At 37.4% G+C, this 27,798-nt stretch overlaps 1 protein-coding gene across 2 annotated transcripts in view; it reads left to right on the forward strand.

Moving 5' to 3' along the window:
- Positions 1 to 27,798, forward strand: part of PIP4K2A (phosphatidylinositol-5-phosphate 4-kinase type 2 alpha) — a 119,478-nt gene that overhangs the window by 61,082 nt on the left and 30,598 nt on the right. For both annotated transcript variants that reach the window (XM_075047698.1, XM_075047706.1), the window contains exons 2-4: positions 2,001 to 2,098; positions 3,211 to 3,307; positions 21,116 to 21,268. In XM_075047698.1, the coding sequence (XP_074903799.1) occupies positions 2,001 to 2,098; positions 3,211 to 3,307; positions 21,116 to 21,268 (348 nt within the window). The remainder of the gene's footprint in view (positions 1 to 2,000; positions 2,099 to 3,210; positions 3,308 to 21,115; positions 21,269 to 27,798) is intronic.

The raw sequence follows: 27,798 nt of genomic DNA on the forward strand, positions 1-27,798 counted from the left end.
ATGATCTAGCATTCTAAAAGAGTGGGTAATTCTGTATAAGCAAATCTAAAGTTTCATATCTCTGCGCAATATATCTACTTGTGCCTAGTTTTATTTGTACAACAGCTAGACTAGTTCTGCAGACTCATGAACCTGCCCTATGGTTTCAGGGTGAAATTGATGTACGGTGATATCAACTGTAGTAAAGAGCATGTGTGTTAGATGTAGTGATTTTCGATCAAGGTTTTGTTATTTTATGTCGTATTTAATGAGGTGTCAGCATGATTTATTAGGTTTGTACAGCTGTGTTTTCAAAAATTTACTGGAGTTTCTTCTTTCTCTCCCTTTGGAAGGAGGAAAGAGCATTCTCCCAACAATTCCAAGGAGCAGAGCACATTCAGCCCATCCCAAACATCTTTTTATTTCCTTTCTCTGCTCTGCTATATAACTGCCATGCCTCTATCTAGAGCTTTTCAGGCTTTCCAAAGAAGTATTCTGTAAAGTAAATTCAACAGATTTTATCAGTTTTCTTGTGGGCTGCAGGGATCCAAACAATAAAAATGAGACATGCAAGGGAATGTTACTGGGACTGGAAAGTACTGAAAAGTGATGAGGCTGCCTGACCTGCCTGCTTCCATTGGTTGCTTTCCTCTGTTTAAGAGCTAAAAGGCTCCTCACTGTTTTCTTATTTTGTTTAACTTCAGTTCCTCAAAAGGTCATACTTGCAGTGAATGCAGTTTTTTCCTCCAATGTTTATAAGCTATAGCTGCTTCAGTGAAGGTTTCTCCGAAAGCCTCTCTTAAGCAGGATAGCATTTACAGGCAACTAACAGCTTCCTAGTTGGAAAACAGTGTTTGATAAGCAGTGCTAAGAGCAGAGGAGCACCCCTGTGTTGCTATATCCACCCCTAGTGTGCATTTGTATTCATATAGAGTGGGTTTTCCTCTAAACTCTGTAGAAAACTGCTGAAGCAGAACATGCTCTGCATGAGCAAGAAGATTTGACCAGGTAAATTGAGACGCGTTACCAGGGTGTCGAACACCGTAAGAACATAGGTAAAATGTATGTCATGGATATTTGTTGACTGTTGTAATGGGTATCTCATTCGTGATTTGAAAGCAGCATTGCAAGCTAACAATTCTCTGTCTTATGTTTATCATGTTTCAGTTAAAATTTACTAAAATAAGGGTAGATTAATACATGCAGTAATAAAAACATGCCTACCAACTAGGTAGTGATAAAGTTGTCTACATTTTATCATAAAGATGTGGTCAGAAGTGGATTTCAAATAGGTATGAAAAACCCTGTTCTTGAGAAGAATGACTATTTATTTCAATACTAGAAAGAATAGACGGTCCCCATAAATATAACAAAATAAGAAAAACATTAGAACTTCTCCATCTATTTTTAAGCAAAAAATTTAGCTATTTAAATAGTTTGTCTGACTTGAACAATCAAAACAATGCCTCAATGCTATGACTTGCAAAAACTTGGCTGAGTTCTGCACTAGTGTAAGAAACAAACCTCTGCTTATTTAGCCCAAGTGTGTGCATTCACGTGTAAGCAAAATTTCACTCTGTTTTCTGTGAATAGTTCAAGACACAGACATGTAAGACTACTTTGTAAGCTGCAAAGGTAAATAGTAATTTGAAATATAGAATTTGAATTATCTTCTGAAAGTGTAGCTTAATTGACGAAACAAGAACATTGGGATTAAAGACCATTTTGCTGGCATCCTCACTGACCTTCCATAAAAAGTACACTCCAGGTGTGCTTTGAAGCACTTTTTTTCCTGAAAGTCGTATAAATATGGAATGCTGTTTCTTCTTTTCCAAAGTGTCAATCTTGTGATTGAATTTAATATGGAAAGAATAAAACTGCTTTTGCATTCTTCATTTGCTTACACTGATTCCCAGCACCTATACACAAGAAATAATAGACTGAATAACATTTTCGTAATTAAGACACATGCAGCATCTTTGCAAAGACATCAGCAACTAAATATATTCTGTTTTCTCTAGATCAATGAACTGAGCCATGTTCAAATCCCTGTTATGTTGATGCCAGATGATTTCAAAGCATACTCAAAGATAAAGGTGGACAATCACCTTTTCAACAAGTAAGTACAAGTAACAATTCTTTGTAGAAGTGGATAGTGGCAGTGATATTTTTATGAAGTACTATGAACTCTGTTATTTTTCAGTTCATGGGAATGAAGTTTTGATGATTACGTTAATCCTGCGATAAACATAACCATCTGTGCTGTTCTGAAAAGCAACAGCAAGGGCCACTGGGTAGTATTTTTCCTCCATATGATTTATTATTGCCTTATTAATATCTTACATATTGAAGGCAATCCTTTCTTGGTGTGATTATTTATGGCTGATATAAGCATTTATTTGGGTATTTTTAAAAACATAAAATCACATGCATGTACTTTTTATTAAATGAAATATTTGAACAAGAATGAGAATTTAAAGCATATGTCAAAGCTGAATAATGTTCAGCTTTTTATAATCCATAATACAAAATCATAACAATCATATAGAAGCTCCAAAATTAAGATTGTTTCATGTAATATCTACGTCTCTCAAAAATAAAATGCTTCATGAACAGTATGTACAGATAAACAAAACTATTAATGCTGTTTTGTGTATAACCTGAATTTTATTCAAGATTATATTTTGGAAAAGGAAGTATTATGCTACTTTGGATCTTCTGTTCTGTGGCAAAGGTCAAAATAACTTTTCTCATGTCTAAGTTTGAAATCAACACTAGGATATTAAAATCGGCCCTGTACTGAATGAGTCAAAATTTTTGTAAGCTTTGGTACTGTCAATACTTTCTGGTGTCACAGACAGTATAGTAATTCTTGTATAATTCAATCTAAGATTTCACCTTTGAAGTAGTTTTAGGGCAATGGGAAAGCATTCTTTTCTGCTTTTGAGCTCAGGTTCCAAAGTTACCAAAATATAGTTTGTGTTTATCTCATCCAGTTATGTTGTAGCTTGTTAGATACAAAAATGTATAAATCCATTCAATATTGTAAAGAAAAAGAAAAGAACACAGTGAGACCAAATCTCACTGAAAGAAAGAAAGCATTAGAAGAGAGATTGTAAATCTCCATGTCCTCTGCTTTGTATGAACTGAACAGAATTGAGACAGAATACTCTAGAGTTACTTATTACAAATGCAGGTGAATGAAGTTGATTTGGTTTTATATTCTTTCAGAGAAAACATGCCAAGTCATTTCAAATTTAAGGAATATTGTCCAATGGTTTTCCGTAATCTAAGAGAGAGGTTTGGAATTGATGATCAAGACTTTCAGGTAAGTTCTCTTTCAAAACGCCTAAACTAGTGGTTATACAGATTTTAAAGATTAGTAATGCTGCAGTTGTGAACAAGCAGGCCAATGTGCTGAAATAAAGTTATTTTTTTATAAGTTGGAGGAAAACTAAGAGAAAAAGAAGGCATTCTTTCTACTATTTCCCCACCAGCAAGCAGAACATTTCTGTTTTCCTCTTTGCCTGCCCCAGCTGTCTTCTGGTTCCTACCCTCGGCTATCTTTAGTCCTCCGTGTTTCCCATTAGAGTACCTCCCAGTCATAAGCCATGTTATTAAAACTGCAGGGTGATACTTCTTGCAATAGGAAGAAAAAACAATGTCTGGACACTACTGACAAGAGATGCTATATTCAGCTGGGTCACTTAGATAACAGTTGCTTCAGTGGTGTTGTCTGTGTGACATGTGGTTTCTGAAACGACCACAGCTTTTTTTTTAATTCATACTCTTTTTGTTTAGAAAAGAGTGACCTGTGGCCTGCTAACTTCATGCTGCTTCATCATGTCTCCTTTTCCCCTTGTTGTGAGGATCTGGAGACAAATCGCTTGCATAGAGCAGATATAGCAAAACAAGAAATTGCTCTAGACTTGGCAGGGTTGTTCCTTGCAGTCAAAACTTCTTTCTGTCTTTGCAAAAGAAAGTTCTCAAAGTCTGCTTCAGTCTGATTTGCCAATACTCACTGACAATTCCCTTTTCCATTAACTGTTCCTAATGTATACTGTTTCAGTCACAGGGGTAATTCCTTCTGCAGTCACACTGCAAGATGTCCTGTCCTAAAGAGCACTTGCTGTGTAACCCAGTGCTGCTTCCTTTCATGCTCCTTTGTTCTTTCAAACTATTTTGATGTGGGCTGCAACTGTATTTGGGCTGCAGCTGGATTTGTAGCCTGTCACTAAGATATATTAAGAGAAGATACTTAATAAATGGTTTCAAGTAGCTAAACAAATTGTACAAAATGCACTTGTACAGTTAACACTCCCATTCTTGCTACATAGAGCAGACTGAATACTGCAGCCAAAATCTACACCTAAGTCCTTCAACTATCCTTTTTACCAGTTTTCCCCTTTTCAATATAAAACAATGTGTTAGAAAGCATAGATGGGTTAAAACATGCTTGCAGGAGTGTAGATGGAGATCAGGTTATGGATCTCGGTACATGGCCACTGTAACTTTGGTAAGGCATTTTGCCAGTAGGTGGAGAAAAGGGTTGAGTTGGGTTTTTTTGGTAGAGCTGTCGTGATCCTATCACATGATTTTTCATTATCCTGTTTACTGTTTACTGATGAACTGTTTAAGAGGACATACTCCAAGACTCAGGCCAACAGTTGAAACAGTTAAATCAAATTGCATTCCTGATTTGATTTTCCTGATGGACCAAAGAGGATCTTGTTTGGGAAGTTATTTGATCCCTTAATATGAAGATTTCCTTTTTATTGACAAAAGAAAAGGATCAGTGTGTCAGAGAGGAAGGACAGGTGGTTGCTCCTAAACTTAAAATTATGGTGTTGGCTCATGCTTGCTATCTTTTAGTAAATATATATTAGAAGACTGTCATTAGTTAAAACTGGCAAACTTAGCATAATCAAAAATGCTGTATTCCACAGCACTGTGAAATGTTTCCATCTGCACTGCTGTTCTACAACAGAAATTCCTGTTATTACTATGTTATACTGCTGTTTGGATTTATTAATGATAACAATGATAAAACAAAGGATTGTCACTAAATATAATGTCAGTATTTTCAGATTAAAAACAAAAATACTTGTTTGCAGCTATGTGTTTTGGGTTTTTTGACAATGTAACCAAACAAAAAAACAAAAAAAAGAAAATATAAGCACATCCTGGTTTTTAATTCAACAAAATTATGTATTAGTTAGAAAAAATCTTCAGTGCTATTTAGTATTTCAAGGATATTTAGTGAAAAACACAAGATAGTTAATATTAATTTTGACCCAAGGGAAGGCAATGTCTGCATTCACTACTCTTTTTTTCCTCAACCAAAGCAATTTATCACTCTGAATTCTTATTCTACTGGACTGTTCTGATAATTTATTTTTTTTTAATGCTCAAAGTAGTAATGTATTTTGAACACACTTTCAAAATCAAATTGTTTTTACAGAAATACACATAAATGAAAATTCAGGTCACCCCATGTGTAAGATGGGGATTATCCCTATTAAAAGTAAAGTTGCTTTCATGTTAATGTTACATTCTCTGTGATCTAAAAAGGGAATCTAGTTTGACAAAGGGAGACTCACTGTGTATACTTTTTTCCAGATAATCTTTGTCTTCAAGGAAGTTATTCCAATGAATGGTGGTTAAAATGATTGCCTTATACTCAGAGCCAAACATGAATTGGAAAAAGCCTGTGCAGTATTGAGCTGAGTGAAGGCTTATGGAAGAGATAGCAAATAACTTTCTCTGGATAGTTTTTCTTACATAATGATTTTCAGGAAGGGAACGATTATCAGTTGTGAACAATGTCATTCCCATTATTGAGCAAGATAGGATTGGTTTCGATAAATAAACCCAGTTACCATGTTCATTAGTCAGACACATCAGTTTAAATCAGGAAGAACATTCATTTAGAATGTTTTTGTTTTCAGAATGTTCTGCAGATATCCTTGATGAGTTGTTCCAGAGGGCAGATAGTGCTTACTCATAAGGAAAGACTAAAAAAAAACCCTACCTCATGAAAAGAATTTGGTAGTGTATGCTCTAATTACTAAGCAACACTCATTTTAATTCTTGACACTGTATTATTCACTTTGTACAGTAGTTTTGTGGACTGCTTAACACATAGGCTTAGTTCACATATGAAATGGTTAGTATAGGGATCTTCTCTTACAGAGGTCTCCTCTTATCCCTGAAGAGAGATTTAAATCTCATACAGTTTTTTTCCTACAAGTAGTCTGACTTCAGAGTCAGGTGAATTCCTTAAATTGTATATGGTTCATGCCTTACAGGAAGCCATTTCTAGTAATGGCAATTACAGTTCCTATAACGGACTCCCTCCCTTCACATAGCCAACCAACTCCTTTTTTGAGGCAGTTTTGGTAATCTGTACTACATCTGTCTGTCTTTCATAGCTAGTTGGGCATCTCTGAGAGACATTTTGATTAGTACTGAACTAGGATTAAAGTTTCATGTGTGGTTGCTAATACTGAGTGGGGTTTTTTGGTGATTCGTTCTTTATTATGGACAGCAATGTGGAAAACAAAGTATGAAGTTAGTTAAACCTTGAGTTAGTTAAACCTTCAAAGATCGCCTATAGAAACTTGTTATGACAAATTAAGTCTTCAATCTAGATTAAGAAACTTTGTTCTTATGTCAAAAAAAATCTTTTATTATGATCCTGATCTTCCTTCTTGGTGATCACATATTACTAAGATACTTATTGCATCAAATTAAAAAATGGTCTGGCTGGTTTTGCTTAGAAAGGGGAACACAAGTGATTATTAGTTAGTATGAATCAAAATTGCATTTGAATAACGGAAAAACTTTAAAACCATTTTAACCACTTACACAGACTATAAATTGTCAAAGGTAAAGAGATTATTGTTTTGCTTTGTGCTGTTGGATGTTACAAGTAAGTACATACAGAGCTCAGAATGAAGATGATTTTCAAAGTGTCAAAGTAATTCCACAAGCCAGAGCATTAAATAATGACAGATTTTGCCTTGATAGGGTAAATTATCTTGGTCTTGTATTTTTGTTGGTGTCTTCTTATTTCATTGAGAAAGACTCCTTAACTCTTGAGATCCTTGTAACATTGACAGGAAAATACTTGAGAGCATTAACTTTCCTAGCAGAAAAGAAAAAAAATGGATTAGAAAACAGATGTCAAATTAAATTCCTCACTGCAGATCTAAATTCATTTTTAATTTATGTGTTCCCCTCAGCTGTAGACATTGGTTTTGCAAAGGTTATTCTACAGAAAGGCCTCTTTTTTTTCCAAAGTATATGGAGTAGCTGTTGTAACTTCGGAGTTTCTTTTCAACTCGGTAGACATAATTTCTTATCATACAAAATCCAAGAGTACAATTCTGTCAGAAGAATTATAGGACTAGCTTCTGTAAACTGCAGAATTATGAGAGATTAACAGGCAAGCAGCTAGCTTAACGGCCTCCAACAAACTCTAGAAAAATAGGCTCTACTACTGTTACAAATGCTTCTGCTGCTGTTGCTCTGGAAAAGGAAACTTAACTTTACTATGCTCCAACACATCTGTTCTTGCTTAAAGTTATTGCTGAATCCTACATCTGGATTCTGCTAGGCAAAAGAGGGAGACTGGGTTCTTGCCCAATAAAATACAATTGCTCATACCAGAGGGCACCAATGTCCCCATGTACCTAATGAGACTTCTGCTGGGGACGGGGGTGAGCACAACTGATTTCCCTTAAAGTTTTAGTACTTAGTGTAATAGGAGACATGCTCAGATCTGACTTTGCCTGTCTGCTGGAGCAGTTTGTAGAGGTTCTCTGTACGGGACAAAGAATTCATAAAGAACTTTTAGCAGATGGTCTATAAGTTCTTTTTAATTTAGAGATGCTTATTATTTCTCTATGTGCATTTTTCCTTATAAAATATTAAAATCTAAAATGAAAATTGAGAATTCCTGCTTTTAAGCAATTTCCCTAATAAAAAAAATATGAACTCAGTATCTTTCATTTCTCCTGACATGGGTGTCTCCTTACGTTTCATCTCACAGCTTTCTGTACAGACAGATTTATAGTCCAGAGTCTAATATGACATCAGGAAAATAATGCAAATTCTAGGTCCATTTTTCAGAGGTCAGCCTTTAATATAATTTTCTTTTTAAGTATCTAAACTTCAGATCACCTAAATTCTTGTCAACCTATTACTATTTTTGCTCATTTTGTGTGACTTATCCAATCCTAAGATATCATATTAAGAGCTTAAAAACTATTTTACAATCTAAGATTATATGTTTCTTCAGACAAACAAATATTAATCAGAGCTCTCTGCTGGTGCTTCTGCACTGAAATTCATGCCTCCATTTATTGGCCCTTGGTTTGGGAAGGAATGAGCCACCTCTAGCATCAAACCACAGACAACAAGGTCAGCAATAAATATGTCAGCAACAACTATATTAGGAGTTGGATCTTCTTCCTAAGACATGATCCTTTCATTGAATGTTTAATTAAAATGCATTAAAAAATCCTGGAAGCAAGAACTGTCTTGAAAAGAAAATACCTGTGCTGGTCATTTTAGCATGGTAGGTCACCTGTCAGTGCATGAAAAGTCCTTGAGCTCATCTGTCAGATGAGGTTCCTGTAGCAGAGTATACAGCGGATCCCAAATGGACATTAGCACCAAGATGTTCAGAACTGCTGACATCTTATTTGATGTGGACATAGGCAGTAGTGGTACGAAGGTGTTGAGCCAGCTGTACTAAGGAAAACTGTGGCATTTGTGGTCTTTCCAGCACGTAAAAAGTGAGGTTTTCAGTCTGAATGTTATGTTCTAGGATTTGGTGCTTTAAGTGTGAGCCCAGATAAGAATTTAGTGACTGTGGGACTTAACCTTAGTATGTATGGCAACAGAAATTTTAACCTCCAGTTTCTCTTAGTTTTCCCTAGAAGAAGCATTTAATTTGCTTTGCTTTCAGCAGTTCCTTGCCTAAACTAAGTATCATTCACAATTGGGTATTCAAACTAGGAAAAAAGTAGTTTAGCATGTGCTGGCAACATCAAAAAAATGAGCTGATAGGCACTCCCTGAGCTCATATGATGATAGCCGTTGAAAGTGAAGCATCAAGCCAAGCTATGCAGGGCTGAAGAGGACAGGCTCCCATAAAAAGAGCCCTAACTCTTTCCAAAGCAAGTGCATGCCTTAAGCTGACAGCTCCAAATCCAGACCTACAGGCTCAATAGGATAACTTGATTAAGGAGAGAATCACATGTTTTCTTCATTAAACTCTCATCCAACCAACACAAGGAACCCATAACCTTTCTCCTGGAAGGATAGCTCAGTGCAAAAAAAAAGTTGGTGTTTCACCTTCCTCTGTCAAAGTTTTTCATGTCTTTCACCACAGTAATCATTCCCTGAATGCAATTTGCTTATAAACGTTCATAGATGTTCAAAGTGAGAGTGTGTACATCCACATCTTAACAAGATCATAGAAGGGACTCGATATTTCTGACAGGTGCATCACAGGACCAGTGCTGTCCTGTTTTCATCTTTTGGAGGTCCCATGACATTCACTGTAGGTCTCTTGTCAGCTCAAAAGCAGGGCTCTCAGGAAATCGTCATGCAGTATTGCCCATACAGCTGCCAAAGGCGAGAGGAGGTCATACCACTGAATGTGCTTGTAACATGTTACCATATGTAAAGTATGTACCTGTAATACCATACAGGTATGCTTTGCTACATGCCAGACTTCTTAAGCACGCGTCAGTGTCAAAGATCAGTGTTTCCTGATGACATTTCCTCATCAGTGTTTCCAGACGTGAACCTGCTCAATGGCAACGGTAGAGTGCACAGTGCCAGCATACAAAGTAAACCCAAAAGTCTTCCCTACCTGTCGCCGTACGACAAAACCAGACATCTCTGGGTTTGGTGCTTCTGTTGTTACATTAGAACACTAGCGCTTTACCTCTCTTCTCTCTAGAAATCACTGGCAAAACACTGTCCTGAACCATCCCAGAAGTGGGCTGCTTGTTTCAAATTCCAGCAAAAAAACTTGGAGCATCTATGTCCAGTTGTATGACACTGTCTCTCTGATATGCTTCTTAATCAGTAATCCAGGTCTAATTCATCCATATCCATGATTGCTGAGGTCTTGTAAAAAGAAAAAAAGGTTGGGGGGAGCTGCAGGCTTGTCTTCATGGGAAGCTGTGCGTGGGCCAGGCAGCACCACTGTAACTGCTGTCACAGAAGAACAGCCAGACCGTGTGTATGTAATTCTCCAACAGTGATGAACCACTGCCAGGCTTTTACACTGACCTATGATTTCAGTCATCACAGAGCATCATCTGTGCACTTGTTTTTGCCTATTCGTTCATGCAGAGCTTGCCCAGAGGCACTCTTAAATAGCCTGGGATGTGATCTGATTTGTCTTTAGGGTACATTGGGCTTGTGAAGCTCGTTTTTGCGTTCCACGACTTTTGGATGAGATCACAGTACCAGAAACCGTTGTTTGCCTTTGTCCAGACATCGCGAAATGGGAAAGATTTAAATCAATGAGAAGCTGTTAAGCCAGTCAGTTTGAAAGATTACTGTTCTTCTGAAGCTATCCGTGCTTTAGCACCAGAATTTTCCTATTGCCCTTTTTCTCTTTTTTAGGAAAAGCTCTGACTCAATGACAATTTTTATTAGGCTCCCTTTTTAGATTAGTTACATGAAGTATTTGTATTACATCCAGCACATAGTTCACGTGTTCAAAGTTTCTAAAATATAATCTTGTCTGCTAAAGTAGCCGTTAGAAAACAATGACATTTACACTGGATGTGTAAGAGATTAGAATGAGCTAATTAAATTGACCTTTAAATCTCTCCACCCTCTTGGAGGCTGTGGCTAATCCTTGGCCTCCCACTGTGGAGATAAATATCCGTGCTGTGAACATTTTAAGCAAAGTGGGCAAAGGAGGAAGAGCCTCACCAGCAGTTCATCTTTGAAGAGGAGGGCAGTGCTTTGCCAGTTATAAATATAGCTTGCAATTATGGAGGGAGCAGGGGGACAAGCTTTTCCTGTACTTTAGTGGCTCTGCTCCATGTGTTTTCCTCACAAAAATGGTTTCTGTTGGAAAAAATAGCTCCAAACAGCTTAACTTGTTGCTCTTAGGAACAACCAAAGTCTCTCTGGAAATCAGTTTACTCTTTTTGATATCTGGTGTTGGTGTAACTAACATTATCAATAATATCATTCCTGTTACTTAATAACAACAAGCTGCTATTTTTATTGACCAATGTGCAAGGTAAAAATAGACTTCCAAAGGATAGAGCATTAGGTGGTGTTTTAGCTGGCTTCTAAGGACTCTTGAGGATGCCTCTTACAAAGTATTTGGCTTGATATTTTGTGACTTTGATTTTTAAAATGCCAATTATTGTGGGGTTTTATAATAAAAAATAAAAATTATGTAAGTAATAGATGATTAAATGACAACAGTCAAAATGTAGTTGTCAATGAGCAATTGACATTTCGCATAGTGAAAACTTGCAAAAGATGCAAAATCTGTCCAAATGGCAAAGTGGGATAAGGATAAGGATTTTGTACAAAAACCACTTTGGTTGCCTGGCATTCTGAGCCTGTCCAGATGAGATGCCTTTTAATAGTCAAATGAATAGCTATATGGATAAAAAGGAGTGCAGAACTACAGAGGTGAAGGATGTGTTCAGGGAGGTAGTAGCTCTGAGAATGAACAAGGGGTCAAAGAGGACAAGAATTTAGCACTAGTGTGAGCGCCTGACTAGAAGGAGTGACTGCACCCTTGGGTGGATAAATTGGAAGGTACAAAATAAGACCAGAAAGAGCTCTAACTTTTTTTAACATCTGTTTATTTTATACCTGAAGCTAATACTATATATAATTTTGGTGCTAGTCATCTTAAAAAAGGATGTTGAAAGTTTGGATATAGAAAAAATACAGAAAAATGGCGTCAAAGGAATTTAAGGACATAGAGGAAGCCTTGTGGGGGAGTCACAGTTTGACCCGCTGCACTTACAAAATTTAGAGTTGAGAAGTAAGTAGTATGTGAGTATCCTTGCAGAAAAACAATACTAGATACTTCAGGAAAGAATAAATAGGAATGACCAGAAAAGGAAATAATTCAAATTGAAAGTTAGACTCACCTTTTCAGCAACACAAATTATTAGACACTAGAAAAACTACAGTGGCAAATCTTGGTCTTTTGAGGTTGGAAAAATCAAGACTACCTTTCTGGAAGTTGTACCTTGACCAAAACCAGAGACTGAAATTCAGTTTAGGAATGGCTGCATGAAATGAAACGGCTTCTGATGGGTAGGTGTTGTGTTGGATTCTAGTTTATGAAATTCTGTTGAAGGCTCCAGAAAAGCTCTTGTTCACTTCAAAGAATTGTGGATCACATCCTAAGAGCACCTGTGGAAAAAAACTTTTTCTTTACCTAATATATATTTACTGTAGGAAATAAAACTCTGCACAGATTGCTGAGAGTGGAGCTGCTGAGGGAAGAGAGTGGATCTATAGTAAAACTAAATAGCCTTTCAGTGAATTTGCTGAAGAATATGCTGTTCTTGGGTGAAATGATGATGTGTAATTTAGGTGTGCTGATTAACTTTCTGTATCAAGTACTCTTTGGAAAATGAAATACTAGTAAGTGGTGTAGCTTTTACACATTTATATTTAAAACTGTATTTTTATTTTATCAGAAATTAATTCTGTGGTATGGGACAAATTCTTTGTGATTTGTAGCCTCTCAGCACTGAAGACCAGATGAGTGTTTCTGGTTGCCTGCTACTCAGTGCAATATAGGTGATATTTTTAATATTGATTTATGTAAAGGTAGTGAGACTTCCAGCCAGTAATTTCTCAGAAGAAAACTATTTGGGAGAGAGGAGGAGGTAGAAATTTCTCCATGAAAGAGAAATTTATCTAGTAGAAGTATCTCTGAGCTTGGCATGTTAAATGTGTCTTCAGTTGTATAAGTAATTACACAAGTAATTTAGCGTAGTCTTTAAATGACCTCATAAAAGTATTCACACTTTAAAAGTACAAAACCCTTTCTTTCTCCTGAGACCAAAAAAACAGCAGGCACAAGATTAAAACTTCACAAATGAGAAGTGAATGGGGAATTGGCAGAACATGCACTCTCGGAGCAGGAGACTTGCAGTGAGTTGCTAAGTGAAGCTGTTAAGTGGAACAGGGTATGTGTGGCTGACAGATGTTTTAATTGTGCCAGAGGACCGAGGCACACCGTGGCAGAGTTGGAGAAGGCTGGGAAAATCTGAAGGGGACAGGGCAGTGTGACCCTCTTTTCTCTGAGTTTTGTTTTCACTAAGGCTGTAGTATAAGCAGGTGATTTTTATTAACTTATTATGACTAATGCTCCAACATTGTACAGCTAGATACGTGCTCCACTGGCTCCTGACACAATATGGAAGTGCTATGTAGTAGCAGTAAGTGAGGGTAAAAGGGTTGTTAGATCATCAAACCTCTATCTTTTGGAGGGTAAGAGCCGGGCATTTTTTTGTCTGTATCTGAAGGATATCATCCCTGTTCTGGCTTTGTGGCTCATAGATCTGTGCTAAGTGAGGAGTGGCTCGTTTCCCATCTGTTCATATTCCACTTAGTCTTCCCCTAATTAAGAAGCAGCACCAGAGGGAATTCAATCTGGTATTTGCCATGATCTATCTCTCTCTGTCTCTCCTTTCACCCTCCCTCAACCCTGCTTACATTTTCTTTTTGGAAAGGGAAGATGCTTGAGTTTCATTCTTTATTTCCTTCCCAGTACCCTACAAACGTCTCACCTAAGAAGGAGATACTGTTGCTGGGGACAGCAATGGGTCTCCATTAGCTGAGTTTAGTGCTGAACAAGGAAGCAGAAGAAAAGCCCTACACTGGTCTCTTTAGACAGGTTCAATCAGCTTTTCTTCCAAGGTGTTTGTGCACAGATGTCTATAGTACAACTTACTTTACTCACTTTTTATACAAATCATCACTGAAATGTATCTGTGCGTTCTGGCAAAAGTCATCTGGATCATAGGAGTGTTTTACCACGTACAGTCTCACAAAACTGCATTTGAGGGTAAGAAATGAGTCTATACAGTGCATCTAATAGCAGTCTGAACTACAGAGCAGTACAATTCAAATAAATGTGTATTTTCAGTCTGTCTGATGAGCACTACTGCATAACTTTCCCATTATTGTCTGCATTAAGATTAAGATGATTGACTTAGAAACTTGGGTTAGATAACCCACAATAAGTTAAAACTTTTTTACTTATCTAGATATGTCTAAAGTCTAATTTTAAAAGAGAAACAAACTTTCCACAGTCTTAGTGGTGTAAAGTGCACATTGGATGTCACATGTGGTGTTACTGATATTTTTGTCTGAGATTTCTTATCAGTTATAGGTTTACTAGTGGCTATGCTTCGAAGTGGCTTAAGTGCAGGACCTTCTTAACCATTTTGTGTCTTAACTTACAAGAGAAACATTTTCCAACAAAGAATCTCTTCACTTCTAATATATGTACTATTAATTTATTAGTATTTGGCAGGGTTGAATGGGGCACAAAATGTTTTGGTTTCTACTTAACAGTCTGGGTCAAACAGGTAAGTTAGCTTCACCTCCATAAAAAGGGAAGGATATTAGTGGTTTTAAATAGCCATGTTGTTTTCTCTTTGAAGCCCTTAAATTCTTCTAGTTTTATCCTTTCAGTGAAGCTGTTCCTTGATCTTACTTGCAAATGATGACTTACCAGTGCAGGCCAATTCTTGTCATCTCTTGCTTAAAGATTCATTGTTGTCATAATCAGGCAACAGTATATGTATTGAAGACTGATTTTTGACTGTAAACAAATACAACTAGTATAGTTGAGAGGTAAGGTGTTTTGCATGGTACCTGGAAGCTTTACTTTAGAAGGAATTTGAACTTTTCTCTGTTCACAAAAGTGAGAGTTAACCATTACAAATGAAACTGTCCACAGACAAAACTCAGCCATGCGTTTATCAGCATAAGAAAATGGTAATGCAATTACTAGTAATCAGCACAATATGATGTAATTAGATTTATTTTTTCAACTTTTTAAACCATACTTATTTATTAAATTATGCAAGTATCAAAAGAAAACACACTAAATAGTAATATTAACAATGTTATCCTCCATGTTCCACCTTCTTTCAGAGTTCAAAGAAACCATATTCTGTATCTGAAGAGAGCATTTTATTGAGAGAGTTATCACAGGAGTGGAGAGTTAGTGAAAATACAACGTCAAAGAGGTTGCTTAATTCGAGGTTGTTTTTATCTTAAACATGTTCAATGTTTAAACATCTGTTCTTAAACTATAATTTATTACTAGAGTCAGTCATTATTGTAGAGAGGGCATTTGAGTTACCTGTGCATGTATGGAAAGGTGCTGCTTAGCATAAAGTTGGTTTGTTTATTCTGACAAATTAATATGCATGTGGTAAAATGATAGCTGTATGCATTCTTAATTAAGCTTGATATAGATTACTAATAATAAAATAGCCATCTAATAAAAAATAAATGCATCACCATTTCTAACCCATTAAAGCATTAAGAAACAGTAAAGTGTGTGCTAAATAATCATCTACGGATGCATTATATTCTCTTTTTAGCAACATTTTCAATATGATAGTTTTATTTGCAAATTAACTTGTCATTATAGTTAGCAATCAGGCAGAATTCATTTCCATTAGAAAAAAAGCTATTGCTGGAAAAAACAAGAATCAGTAAAAAGTCAGTGACTTTAGAAGTTTTTCTCCACTTGATTTAAAATATGACTAAATTTATTAATTTCTATTTGAATCTGACTAGTTTCTATATTATTTTTTTTTCTGTCGAGCCTGAATTGAAATGAAAGAAGCATGATAAAAGGAGTACTGGTTGATTCATTCTTAGTGTAACAGATGTTTTTTCTTTTTAAGTCAGAATTTCTTATTACTTATGCTGTCCATATTTTTAAATTCATCAAGTATTATAAAATCATTTAGGCTGGAAAGGACCTTTAAGATCATCAGGTCCAACCATTAACCTAACACTGCCAAGTCCACCACTAAACCATGTCCCTAAGCACCATGTCTACACGTCTTTTAAATACCTCCAGGGATGGTGACTCAACCACTTCCCTGGGCAGCCTGTTCCAATGCTTGACAACCCTTTCAGTAAAGAAATATTTCCTAATATCCAATCTAAACCTCCCCTGGCACAACTTGAGGCCATTTCCCCTTGTCCTGTCACTTGTTACTTGGGAGAAGAGACCAACCCCCACCTCGCTACAACCTCCTTTCAGGTAGTTGTAGAGAGCGATAAGGTCTCCCCTCAGCCTCCTTTTCTTCAGACTAAACAACCCCAGTTCCCTCAGGTGCTCCTCATCAGACTTGTGCTCCAGGCCCCTCACCAGCTTCGTTGCTCCTCTTTGGACACACTCCAGCACCTCAATGTCTTTCCTGTAGTGAGGGGCCCAAAACCGAACACAGCACTCGAGGTGCGGCCTCACCAGTGCCCAGTACAGGGGGACAACCACCTCCCTGCTCCTGCTGGCCACACCATTTCTGATGTAGGCCAGGATGCCGTTGGCCTTCTTGGCCACCTGGGCACACTGCCACCTCATATTTAGCTGACTGTTGACCAGTACCCCGGGTCGTTTTCTGCTGGGCAGCTTTCCAGCCACAAGCCTGTAGCGTTGCACGGGGTTGTTGTGACCCAAGTGCAGGACCCGACACTTGGCCTTGCTGAACCTCATACCATTGGCCTCGGCTCATTGATCCAGCCTGTCCAGATCTCTCAGTAGAGCCTTCCTACCCTCAAGCAGATCAACGCTCCTGCCCAACTTGGGGTCATCTGCAAACTTACTGAGGGTGCACTCGATCCCCTCATATTAAACAGAACTGGCCCCAGTGCTGAGCCCTGGGGAACACCACTTGTGAGTGGCCGCCAGCTGGATTTAACTCCATTCACCACCACTCTTTGGGCCTGGCCATCCAGCCAGTTTTTTACCCAGTGAACAGTATACCCGTCCAAGCCATGAGCAGCCAGTTTCTCCAGGAGAATGCTGTGGGAAATGGTGTCAAAGGCTTTACTAAAGTCCAGGTAGACAACATCCACAGCCTTTTCCTCATCCACTAAGCAGGTCACTTTCTCATGGAAGGAGATCAGGTTGGTCAAGCAGGACCTGCCTTTCATAAACCCATGCTGACTGGGCCTGATCACCTGGTTGTCCTGTATGTGCCACATGGTGGCACTCAAGATGATCTGCTCCATAACCTTCCCCACCACCAAAGTCAGACTGACAGGCCTGTAGTTCACCAGATCCTCCTTCTGACCCTTCATGTAGATGGGCATCACATTTGCTAACCTCCAGTCAACTGGCACCTCCCCAGTTAGTCAGGACTGCTGATAAATGATGGAAAGTGGCTTGGTCAGCACTTCCGTCAGCTCCCTCAGTACCTTTGGTGGATCCCATGTGGCCCCATAGACTCATGTGTGTCTAAATCGTGTAGCAGGTCGCTAACCATTTCCCCTTGGATTATGGGGGCTTCATTCTGTTCCCTGTCTTCCAGTTCAGGGGGCTGGGTACCCTGAGAACAGCTGGTCTTACTATTAAAGACTGAAGCAAAGGCAGCATTAAGTACATCAGCCTTTTCCTCATCCTTTGTCACTATGTTTCCCCCCCACATCGTATTCCATCATGGGGGGGGAGGGGAAATCTGAATAAATTTATGTTTGTTTTGATGGGTTGCTACATAAATATTCCTATATACTAGATATTCCTGGTTAACGATGGTATGGCAGGAGATTTGTGGAAAGCAGGAAGAACATTATTTTAAGGCCTAAAACTTAGGAAAGCTCTCCTGTGCAAATAGTGCTTATAAAGACAAAAAGAGACAGACTTACTGTAAAAAAGCAGATGGTTATATGAATAGCATTCAGAAGGTTTGAAGTCAAAAGTGGTTATTTTTGTCCCCTTCTGGCCACAGAATTAATAACTGAGCTTCAGCAACTGAAAAGTCCATAGAAAAAGTATCTGCCATGTGTTGTATCTCAGTCAAGACATTGCTAGCAAGATAATTAATTCATATCAGGTCTGAATTTCACTCAAAACTGACAAGCCTTTTGGTGAAAAATGTTAAAATATACCTTAAGAGATTTGAAATTTTGGAGAATCATGCTAGTTCAGGTCCTCCTTCCCATCTTCCCTCTTTCCCTCCTCCTTCAGAGGTTCAGTGGCAGACTAGCAAGTACGCTTTTTTGTAGCTTTCTTATAGCAAAACAACTTAAGTCTCCCCCCAGGTTAATTGTTTTTGAGGTTTATAACACATGGCATATAGTTTGGAGACTAGGGTTCTATGGGAAAAATACATTCAGAAAACTGTGGTTACTGTTTTATTGCAATAGTTAACCTCAGAATAATGCACTTTTTTCTGCTGGGAACAATAACAAATAATTACCCAGTAACCTTTATTATTGCTAACTGAATTACAGCCTAATAACTTAGTAGTAGTTTAATTCACTGCATACACTAACAGTTACCCATGCTTTAGCTTTTTTCAGAATTAAAAATAATTATTATGTTACATCATATTTTCTAGTTTGTGATGAAGGTAACTGAATTTGCACGATTTTTTTTAAAACTTCGATTATCAGTTCTTCATCTTAAACTATTAAATATATGCCCTGGAAACAAGTCCTGACTCTAGAACAGAGAGAGTTTCTACAGAGGATGGTTTCTACGACTAACTATTCATGAATCAGTTTGAAAACTAACAGAGTACTGACATCAAGTGTAGCATTAGGAAAATTCAGTCCATTTATGATGATACCTGTTCTCTTGAATAGACTTCATCAGTACATAAAAACATTTCAGTGGTGGAGTGGAGGGAAATTAATTTGAATAGGAAACATCTGAAAACAGGTAAAGAAAACTTCAGTAATACTTAAATTCCCTTCTTTAGTATCTTAAATACCATGTGGAGTGATGGTGTATCAGGACTCACATCTGTTAAAATTGGCTGTCCAAAAGCCAGTGCAGAGAAGGAATTGAATCTGCATTGGTTGTCCCTAAATCTCTGTTCTATCAGTCTAGAAAAACTGTTTATTTATAAACATTAGGGAAGCACCCACACCCTTTCTTTCTTTAGTGAATAGAGAGGATAATGGAGAAAGACATCACTTTTTATCATAGATATTAGTAATGACTCTAGTTCATTGCACAAGCCTAGAAATATAGAGGGAGAAGTGTGCAAAGATTTATTTCTCCTACATGTCATAGTTAAGGTTTTCATTCTTGTAAGACCTTGTAGAGCTATGTGGTTTTAGGTGATTTACTGTTATTTCTAGTACTCCTGCGTATTTCAGTTGAACAAAGTAACCTTGTGGGAAAATGTTTTTATTTCATATTAAACTGATTTCAGAAAGCATCCCGCATTTGGGTTAACACTTACCTATGCTGTGAAGGCCTGTTGAAGTCAATGGGTCTCCAAAATATGGAGACATAACTGTATGTGTTCAAGTGCCTTCTTAAATTGGGGCTCTAGTTGCCCTTATCTCTTGGTCGAGGTTATTACTTCGTTACTGACCTTCTGTCACTGGGGTTGAATCCGTGTGTCCAGCTCCTGCTGAAGTCCATAGAGCTTGTGAACAGATTGATCAATGGTAAAACTTCCAAATAAGACAAGCTCCTATAAAAATAGAATGTTGTGCGTTTGGTACCTAGTTGTGGTAGACTGAGCCTATTTGTAATTATTTTCTGAAAGCATTATCATTCTTCCAGTGTAAATCGGTTTTGTGACTTAGTTCATAGTACCTTATCAAACTACACAAACATGTCGTATTCTGTAGCTGCTGGAGCTGAACTTTTGCTATTTAGCAATCTGCAACATTTGCATTTATATACAAAATTTTATTAAAACTTCCTGTGAAAATGGCTTTTCTTCTAGCAGGGAGAATGTTACGCTATGTCAGTATGGAAGAGGGGGAAAGTATATTTCAATTTAGCAACAGCTGTTTGTGCAGTATGGTACAATGAGGATGATAGCAGGAGCTGGAGTTTTCTGCTATTAGTAGGGATATACCAAATGGGTACTGCAAGTTTATTTCATAAACATGGAAGTGTTCCAGCAGTCTGTAATTAACTTGCTTAACCTTTTCAGAGTATGGTCCATTTTTATGTAAGTACACATGGGGTGTAAGAACATCGTTATGTTTTCTCATGGCTGTGCTGCTGCTGTTACTACTTACTTAAAAAAAAAATAATGGTGTAATTCAAGTATGTAACAATTGGCATAAACTCTTACTGGTAAAGAAATATGTTTCCAGCCAAAAGCAAGTAGTTATACTTTGTCTAATTTATATTTACTGTTTTTAAATATGAAGAAATCCAATCTGAATACTTCTTATTTTCTGAAAAAAGCAGAAGGCTTCTTTTGCTACTGTTGAAGCGCAAGTAGTCTCAGGCTTCAGTCTAAAAATGGTCACTATTCTCTAGCAGTTTTTCTTTTAACTACTGTACAGTCATTAACTAATCTTCCCCTGTCGAATCTGTAGGAAGGTGGGTGTATTTTACAAGAGGAGGTACTGTACAATAATATCACTTGCTTAACACTAGGTATTAAATTATTGGAATAGCTCTAGTACTAGAACTCAGAAATCTAGCTGTGATCTTGTTTATGTACCAGATCACATGGGCTCAAGAGCAAATCCTGCTCAGTTTTAAAGTGATACTGTTACTACAGATGAATCCTCTATTTACAGTTATTGCAATAACTGTAATACAGTGTTCCTTTTGGATTTTTAATTACTGTACATTTTCTCCCCAAAAGCTGATAACATGTGCATAACAAAGTGCAATAAATTCTCATTCAGCGTTGAGAATGACTTTTGAACCACTGATGGGCAACGCCTTCCCCCAAACATTCTTTTGTTCTCAGAGTATTTTTGAAGTGATTTGTCAAGATAACATGGTCTGTGATTACGTGCTTTGCAGAATTCAGCTCGGTGCAGATGTATTGAAGAAGATTTAAAAATAAATGTAAATGCTTTATATTTGTTCTAATTAAAAGTTGCATAATTTTGTCTGATTTGATGCTTTTTTTTGTTTTAAATCAATTGACAGAATTCATTGACAAGAAGTGCACCCCTTGCCAATGATTCCCAAGCACGCAGTGGTGCCCGCTTTCATACATCTTACGACAAAAGATATATCATCAAAACTATAACAAGTGAAGATGTAGCGGAAATGCACAACATACTGAAGAAATACCATCAGGTAGTATGCTAATTATTATCGGGGTGTGGGATCTCTTCTTAAATATTATAATGCTAATCTTTTTTAGAGTGTTAGAAGTTTTAAGTGAATAATTATGGAAAGAGACACTTCAGACTTTTTCCCTTTTGCATGAGCAATTTATTATATGTCTGCAATTCACAAGGCTGCACTTTTCTGAATATCTAAGCTAGCTTTAAGTAAAATGATATGTGTACACAATACAGAGATACTACCTTGGAGGCCATAAGCTCCTTCGCCTTACTAGGAAGATGCCCTTCTTTCAGCTAGTGGACTCCCAGGCTTGAATCTGCTTTATTCTGGGCTAGCTTGGAGATGTCTATGTACATGTAGATGAATGGTGCAGGTGATCTTTCTTCCTGGTCTGATCACTGAATGTTCTGTGTTTCACTAACAACGGATTTCAAACAATTAAAGTGGTATTGTATGAGAAATGAAAAATTGGTAACAGTAAAGTCAAAAGTGAACAATGGAGATCCCTCAAATCGGCCTTGGTAGCTGTCATACTGTGCTAGTGTATAATTTGTGTGGATGACACAGGGGGGAGCAGATCTGGGGACATATGAGAAGCCTTAATAAAATCAGTGCTAATTTTCTTAGCCCCAGAACTGTTTGAATAAGCTCTAAAGCTACAGAAACCAGAAAAGCCTCTAAAAATCATCTAAAATATGACATCCAGTAGAAGGGGCTTTTTGCCCTTCTTTCCATCTTCCTGCTCACTTCCATGGGTTGGGATGTCAGGTAAAGACTTCAGGACATTTTGGGTTGGGGCTTATTTGTTGTTGTTTTAGGTGGTTTATTTTTTTGTCTTGCAATGTTTTTGTTTGTGGTTGTTTTTGGGTTTTTTTTTTAATACTGATTCTATTGTAAAAGCAGTGTTAAAGGCATCTTTTGAGATGGAAGGGAGGCAAAAGCATGCTTTTGGTGTGCTTGGGATTGAAGGTATTGCCAGCTATCTTTGTAGTGCTGCTTGGCTGTCTCCCTCTCCGCTCTTCCCGTGTTGAAGGGAGATCTCTGAATGCCCTCCAAGTCCAGAGTAGCTTGGGTAGCCTTTGGTGAGTTAGATATTAACTCTTTTCTTTCTCTGCATGTTGTTCTTCTGTTTAAATAACATGTAGGACCACTGTGTGTTTGTTTTAACGTGGATAAACATTGTCACTATCAGAAATGTTCATAAGACCATCTTTTAATTACAGTTTTACCAAAGAGAAATTCTAAACTATTACCTAATTGTAATTTGGGTGTTATTTTTTATTAGAGTTTTCAAACTTAAAATTTTAGCTTTGAAAGAGTTTGATCTGTGAAGCAATGCAGCAGAATTAAAGTTTTAGACTGTTTCGTGTTTGGCATTAGAAGCTAGTATTAATGTTCCAGATTTTGAGACTTTATCCAGCTGAAAATTCATACTGCTTTTCAAAACAGTCATCTCCTTTCAAGAGTGTCAATGAAGACAGTGCTAACATGAATGAACTTAATAATTTGGAATCGTTTTTCATTAGTGCTTTCAAACATCGGGGTTCATAATAGGCTAGGTTACAAGGAATAATGATCTGAAAGTTATCTGTACCAGGCATCTAATTTCACTTTATACTGGATAAATATCCATATAAGAAAGCTCTCATTGGTGCCTCCAAAAGATTCATAAAGGTACAACTTGCATTTCTTTTTGTCTCAGAACTTGAGGGCACTTTACTAAGCATTGTAAATGCAGAGGAACTTAAGTACAGAGACTGTTTAATAATTGGACTTTTTAATGAAATAAATTAATTTCAGTATCTTCAGCAATGTGCTGAACAAAATCATTTGAATTAATTAAAGAAAATCTGAATTAAATCCCACTAACTCTGGTGACAGCTGATACTGTGTCCTGTGTGTTGCTGCTGGAAATTGAATGCTTGGAATCATTAAGTACAGCAGCTTGTCCTCCCATTTCTCTAGATGTTTTTCAGACAAGTGAAGCTTATCTTAGCCTGCTTGACAAAGTCTAGAGAACCCCTTCTCCTGGTGGAAAGGTTTTAATAATTCACTTGACCAAGTCATCCCACACAGACTGGCCTTAGACTAACTTTCTACTAGTAAAAAATGCAAGGCCAGATAACATCCACTGGCACTTGAGCTCATAAATGGTTTTGCTTTGGGCAAGCTAGCTGTCTCCCAGGTAATTCTGGGCAAGGTTCAAGGTATTAACTCAGGCCAGTTCCTATTCCTACTTAGGAGTTTGAATATAAGCATCCTGTTTTAGAGGAGAACTTAATAATTTGGATGTGAGTTATTCCATTCCAATTAGAACTGATGCCAGAGGACAGTCCAAGACCCATCTAATTCACTGGTACGGATGTAACTTTATGGTTCTGTCAGATGGCATAGTTGCAGTAGTACAAGACTTTTCAGATACTGCACTGGTACTCCTGTGGAAGCCTTTGTCAATAAAACAAGTTCTCTTGTGTTCAATTTTATTTTGGCATACTCTCTTCTGCCAACAGAAGAAATGTCAAGTGCCCTGTACTGACTTGCGTACTTACCTTACTGCCCAGTATCTTCCTTAATTGTAACTGCTGCTACAGTTAAAGAAGCTAATTGTAATTACACACAAAAGTGTCAAATGTTGGATTTTTAGGGAAAAGTCTGCTTGTTAGCTTTTCTCCACTTTCAGTTCAGTGATCGTCAGCAGCACTTACCACATATATGAAAATTTCTGGACCAGCTAAATATGCTTCACAGCCCAGGTGTGATTGTGTTTGGGACTAGTTTGGGACTTCTAGTGGCATGCCCTGACATCAAACCCTGTGCCAGGCTGCTCTTAGAGCAGAGCTGTATTTGAAAGGTTCAGCCTTCCAAGGAAGGAAGTGTGCAGACATGTTCAGACCCAGTTATGTAGTGCAGGGATCATCCTGGGAGGAATAACCTTTCTCAGGTGCATGAAGACTAGTGAGGTGATTCATGTGGATTTTAGAAGACTCTTTGTCCCTTGTTAGAGATCAAGTACCCTTAAAGGACCTGAAGCTAGATCATCTATCCATTATGAACAGTAACTTGTAAACCCTCGGTATTTTGTACCTGCTTTCACCTGCCCAAGAAGACAGTAATTGTCTTCCAGTTACTTCTGACATGATTATGAGTGAAATTCATGCCATTTATGACAGATCATCTCTTTCCTCTCTCTTTGTCAGGCTTTTTTTTTCCCCTCTACAAATTCATTCCAGGTTTCTTCCCCAGGTTGAAACTCTGAATAAGTTTCATTTAAACTATAATATTTACACAACTGTTTCCATATTAAGGCTAACAGCTCCAGCTGATAGAATCATTCTAGACCTTGGAAGTACCTCTGTCCTTGCTTAGGGACCAAACAAGCCTTATCAAATGTTTTCCAAGACTGCTTGAACTGCTTTACAATAAATACAAAAGGACAGCTATCTTTAAACAGAGCATACTGGCGAGGGGACCATGCCAAGTCAGAAATGTGAGGGACTGGATATGTCTTTATTGCTGTCACTTGCAAAATAGCTGTCATTCTCCTTGCACCTTTTGGAACTACAAAACTACTGATGAGGCATCTGGGAGTTAGTGTGGTCAGCAAAGAAATGTAGTAGGGCAGTTTTCCCAGGAACACCTGCAAAATCTAACTCCAACTACCAATGATTTTTTGTGGACTCACCAGAAGGTTATGAAAAAACATGTAGACTGCCACTGGAAAGTAGAAATAAAGGTTATTTTAGCAGTAACTGGAGATCGAGGAGATGTATAGTCCACAAACTCACCCAACTCTTTCCATCCTTCCTCTTTCCACCCGTCTGAAAATTCAATAGCCCGTTTGTTCTTTGAAGCTGTGAGGAACTGAGGTTATAGTTACACGGTCCATATACTTAGGTATTTACAAAAGGAACAGGAATTGTGCATAGCCTGTAAACACTTGTAAGTCTAAAAATGCTAAGTCTATATTGGCTGGTTTTTAATTAATCAAAGCTATAATGGACATGACTGTACACCTTAGAGAAATCAAGTTATTTTCAGAAACAGAATGGCTAGTAACTTGTTAGGAGTGAAAATAAGTTAGTTTGGCTGAGTTACTAGCTTTCTCCTTTCTGGGTAAAATTCTGTTGCAATATCGCATGGCATTTTGCAAAAGTAACCAAGTTAGGTGCATCACAATTTACTGTATTATTACCACTACTTAAAATTTAAAAAATTATTAACAGTAAAACCAAAAAGATCAAATTCCAAGCGTAAGGCTGCATACTAGAAATGTGTGAATAACTAAAAGTGAACCAGGCTTGAAGGAGTGTCAGGAGAAGTTACTACAGAAACAGCATATAAGTATCTATAGCAATTCCAAGTTAAAGCTTGAATTGTAAATAATAGTCCTGACAATTGTAAATTATAGTTACTATCCAAAATAATGGAGTTGCTTGCATTCATTTACCCTGTCTGATGTGATGCCTTTTTTTTAGTGGCAGTCAGGCCCACAACCTCAAGCAGATGGTGAACACTTCAGTCTAAACACTGAAGCTTTCTGTCAACTCATCAGATGAGCCTGATGCTTTTAGTACTGAGTAGGAACACTAGAGATCATTGTTTTCTCTTGCAAAGTTAAAAAGAAAAACCAACAAAACAAAACACTAAGCCCACTACTTCTAAGCAAACAGGGGGAATAATGTCTTTCTCCATACTTAAAGTTGCAAAGCATCTTGTTATTTATGACTAGACTATAAAGTCCATCATGCATGGACCAGCCTTCTATCTACCTTTAAAGACAAAATGGGCTAGTGTGAACCAGCTAGGTTTCTAAGTGTTATAGTAAATACAAATATATATGACATGTTAGGTTCTTATGCTGTGAATTTCCATGTTAGCCAGTTTCTAACTACTGTAATATTTTCTGATACATAGTGTGAAACACTGCTTTTAGTCACATTTTAATGATAATTTGCAATTGGTTTGGGCTGCTTATATTATTGATATACTATCAATTAATGGTAGAACTTGCTACTCTTCAAGTGTTACTTCAGCTGAACATCATTTACTTATCAAATGCACTAGAACCATTGTTACGCCTAAATGGGTCAGACTTTCAAACATTAGAAAAGCTGTTGCTGTATGGGCTCACAGATGTAGTTTGACCATTTAAAACTGTGTAAGTTAATCAAGCATGTTCATGTTAAATACTTAAATAGTACTTGAGAGCAAAATCAAATATTCATTGGAATTACCTCCAAATCTAGTGCAGTTTTGTTTTAAACCTATGCTCCTGACCCCAAGAGCATGGACCAGAAAAATGGAGTTAAACCTACTGCTCCCTTTGGCATTGCTAAAGGAGAGCTCAGCAAAGCCATCTGTGATGATAAATCTGTTGCCAGGATTTCACCCTCTGTTTAAGGAACAGGTAATACATTGCTTCCTCCTAAAGGAAAACTTCATTTCAGAATATATTCAAGCTATGTTTATATATTTCTCTTGGATGTATTGTCCTGTGCAAAAAGTTTATTAATTTACATAAAATACAGAATATACTATTGTAGATATTAGTATATATGTAGATATTTTCTAAACTACAGATATGATTTTCAAGGGCAGGAATTGGTGACAGTTGAGTAAAATTCTGTAGGCAGATGTTCTAGTTTCTGAAATGTCTGAATCAAGATACCCTGCCCTTCCCAGTGAGATAAACTTGCTTTAAATCTTAAATTGGTGTAAAAGTGGAGTCCTGTGATCTCTGAGAATAGATGATGGGCAGGGTAGAAATTTTCAAAAATAAATGAAAGCAACTTCAGTGTCTCAGAAAAACCAACACCTTTTGAACACCTTTTTTTTTTGCCATTAAAATAGACTTCAGAAGGGATTTATTATTACTCAGTGCTGACACTGAGGTGACTTCGGTAAAGAAGAGAAATTGAGAAGCCATCTCAAAGCAGGTGAACAAGAGGGAATTGTTAGCATACAAGCCTTCCAATATAAAACTACTCAGGAGTGCAGGTACCCTTTAGGTTTTCTATAGGTGGCAGTCCCTGTTGACAGCACGTTCTCTTCCTTATACAGGTAATTGTATGCAGAACTGACACCTACTGCATTGCCTGTTTGTCTCCCTGGCAACCAGCAAAAATAGTGAATAGTGGCAAAGGAGAGAGACTGCCCATTTACTGGAGGCAGCAAACAGTGGAGTGATGGGGAAGTGAATGGGAAGAAAGGAAAGAATAGAATGAGATAAAAAGGGAGATGACAGCATAAAGAAGAAAACAAAAGCAGGAAAAAAAATAATATGACCTTAGCTTCTGGAGAGGAAAAAAATATGAAAGAAACAGGAAGGCAAACGAAAGGGAAAAAAATGTGGGCAATAAGGTGAAAAAGGGGGAAATTGCACCAAGAGCAGGGTTCAGGACTGCACAGGAATCAAGAATAGCACAAGGTTATTGAGTGGAAGGTAGGAGAAAACATTAAAATCATAAATAGACAGAAAAACATTAGTGTAGACTAACAGCAATTTTGTCACAGAATTGGTGACAACATAGGCTGGAGAA

Source organism: Buteo buteo, chromosome 2, assembly GCF_964188355.1.
Source record: "Buteo buteo chromosome 2, bButBut1.hap1.1, whole genome shotgun sequence".
Lineage (NCBI taxonomy): Eukaryota > Metazoa > Chordata > Aves > Accipitriformes > Accipitridae > Buteo > Buteo buteo.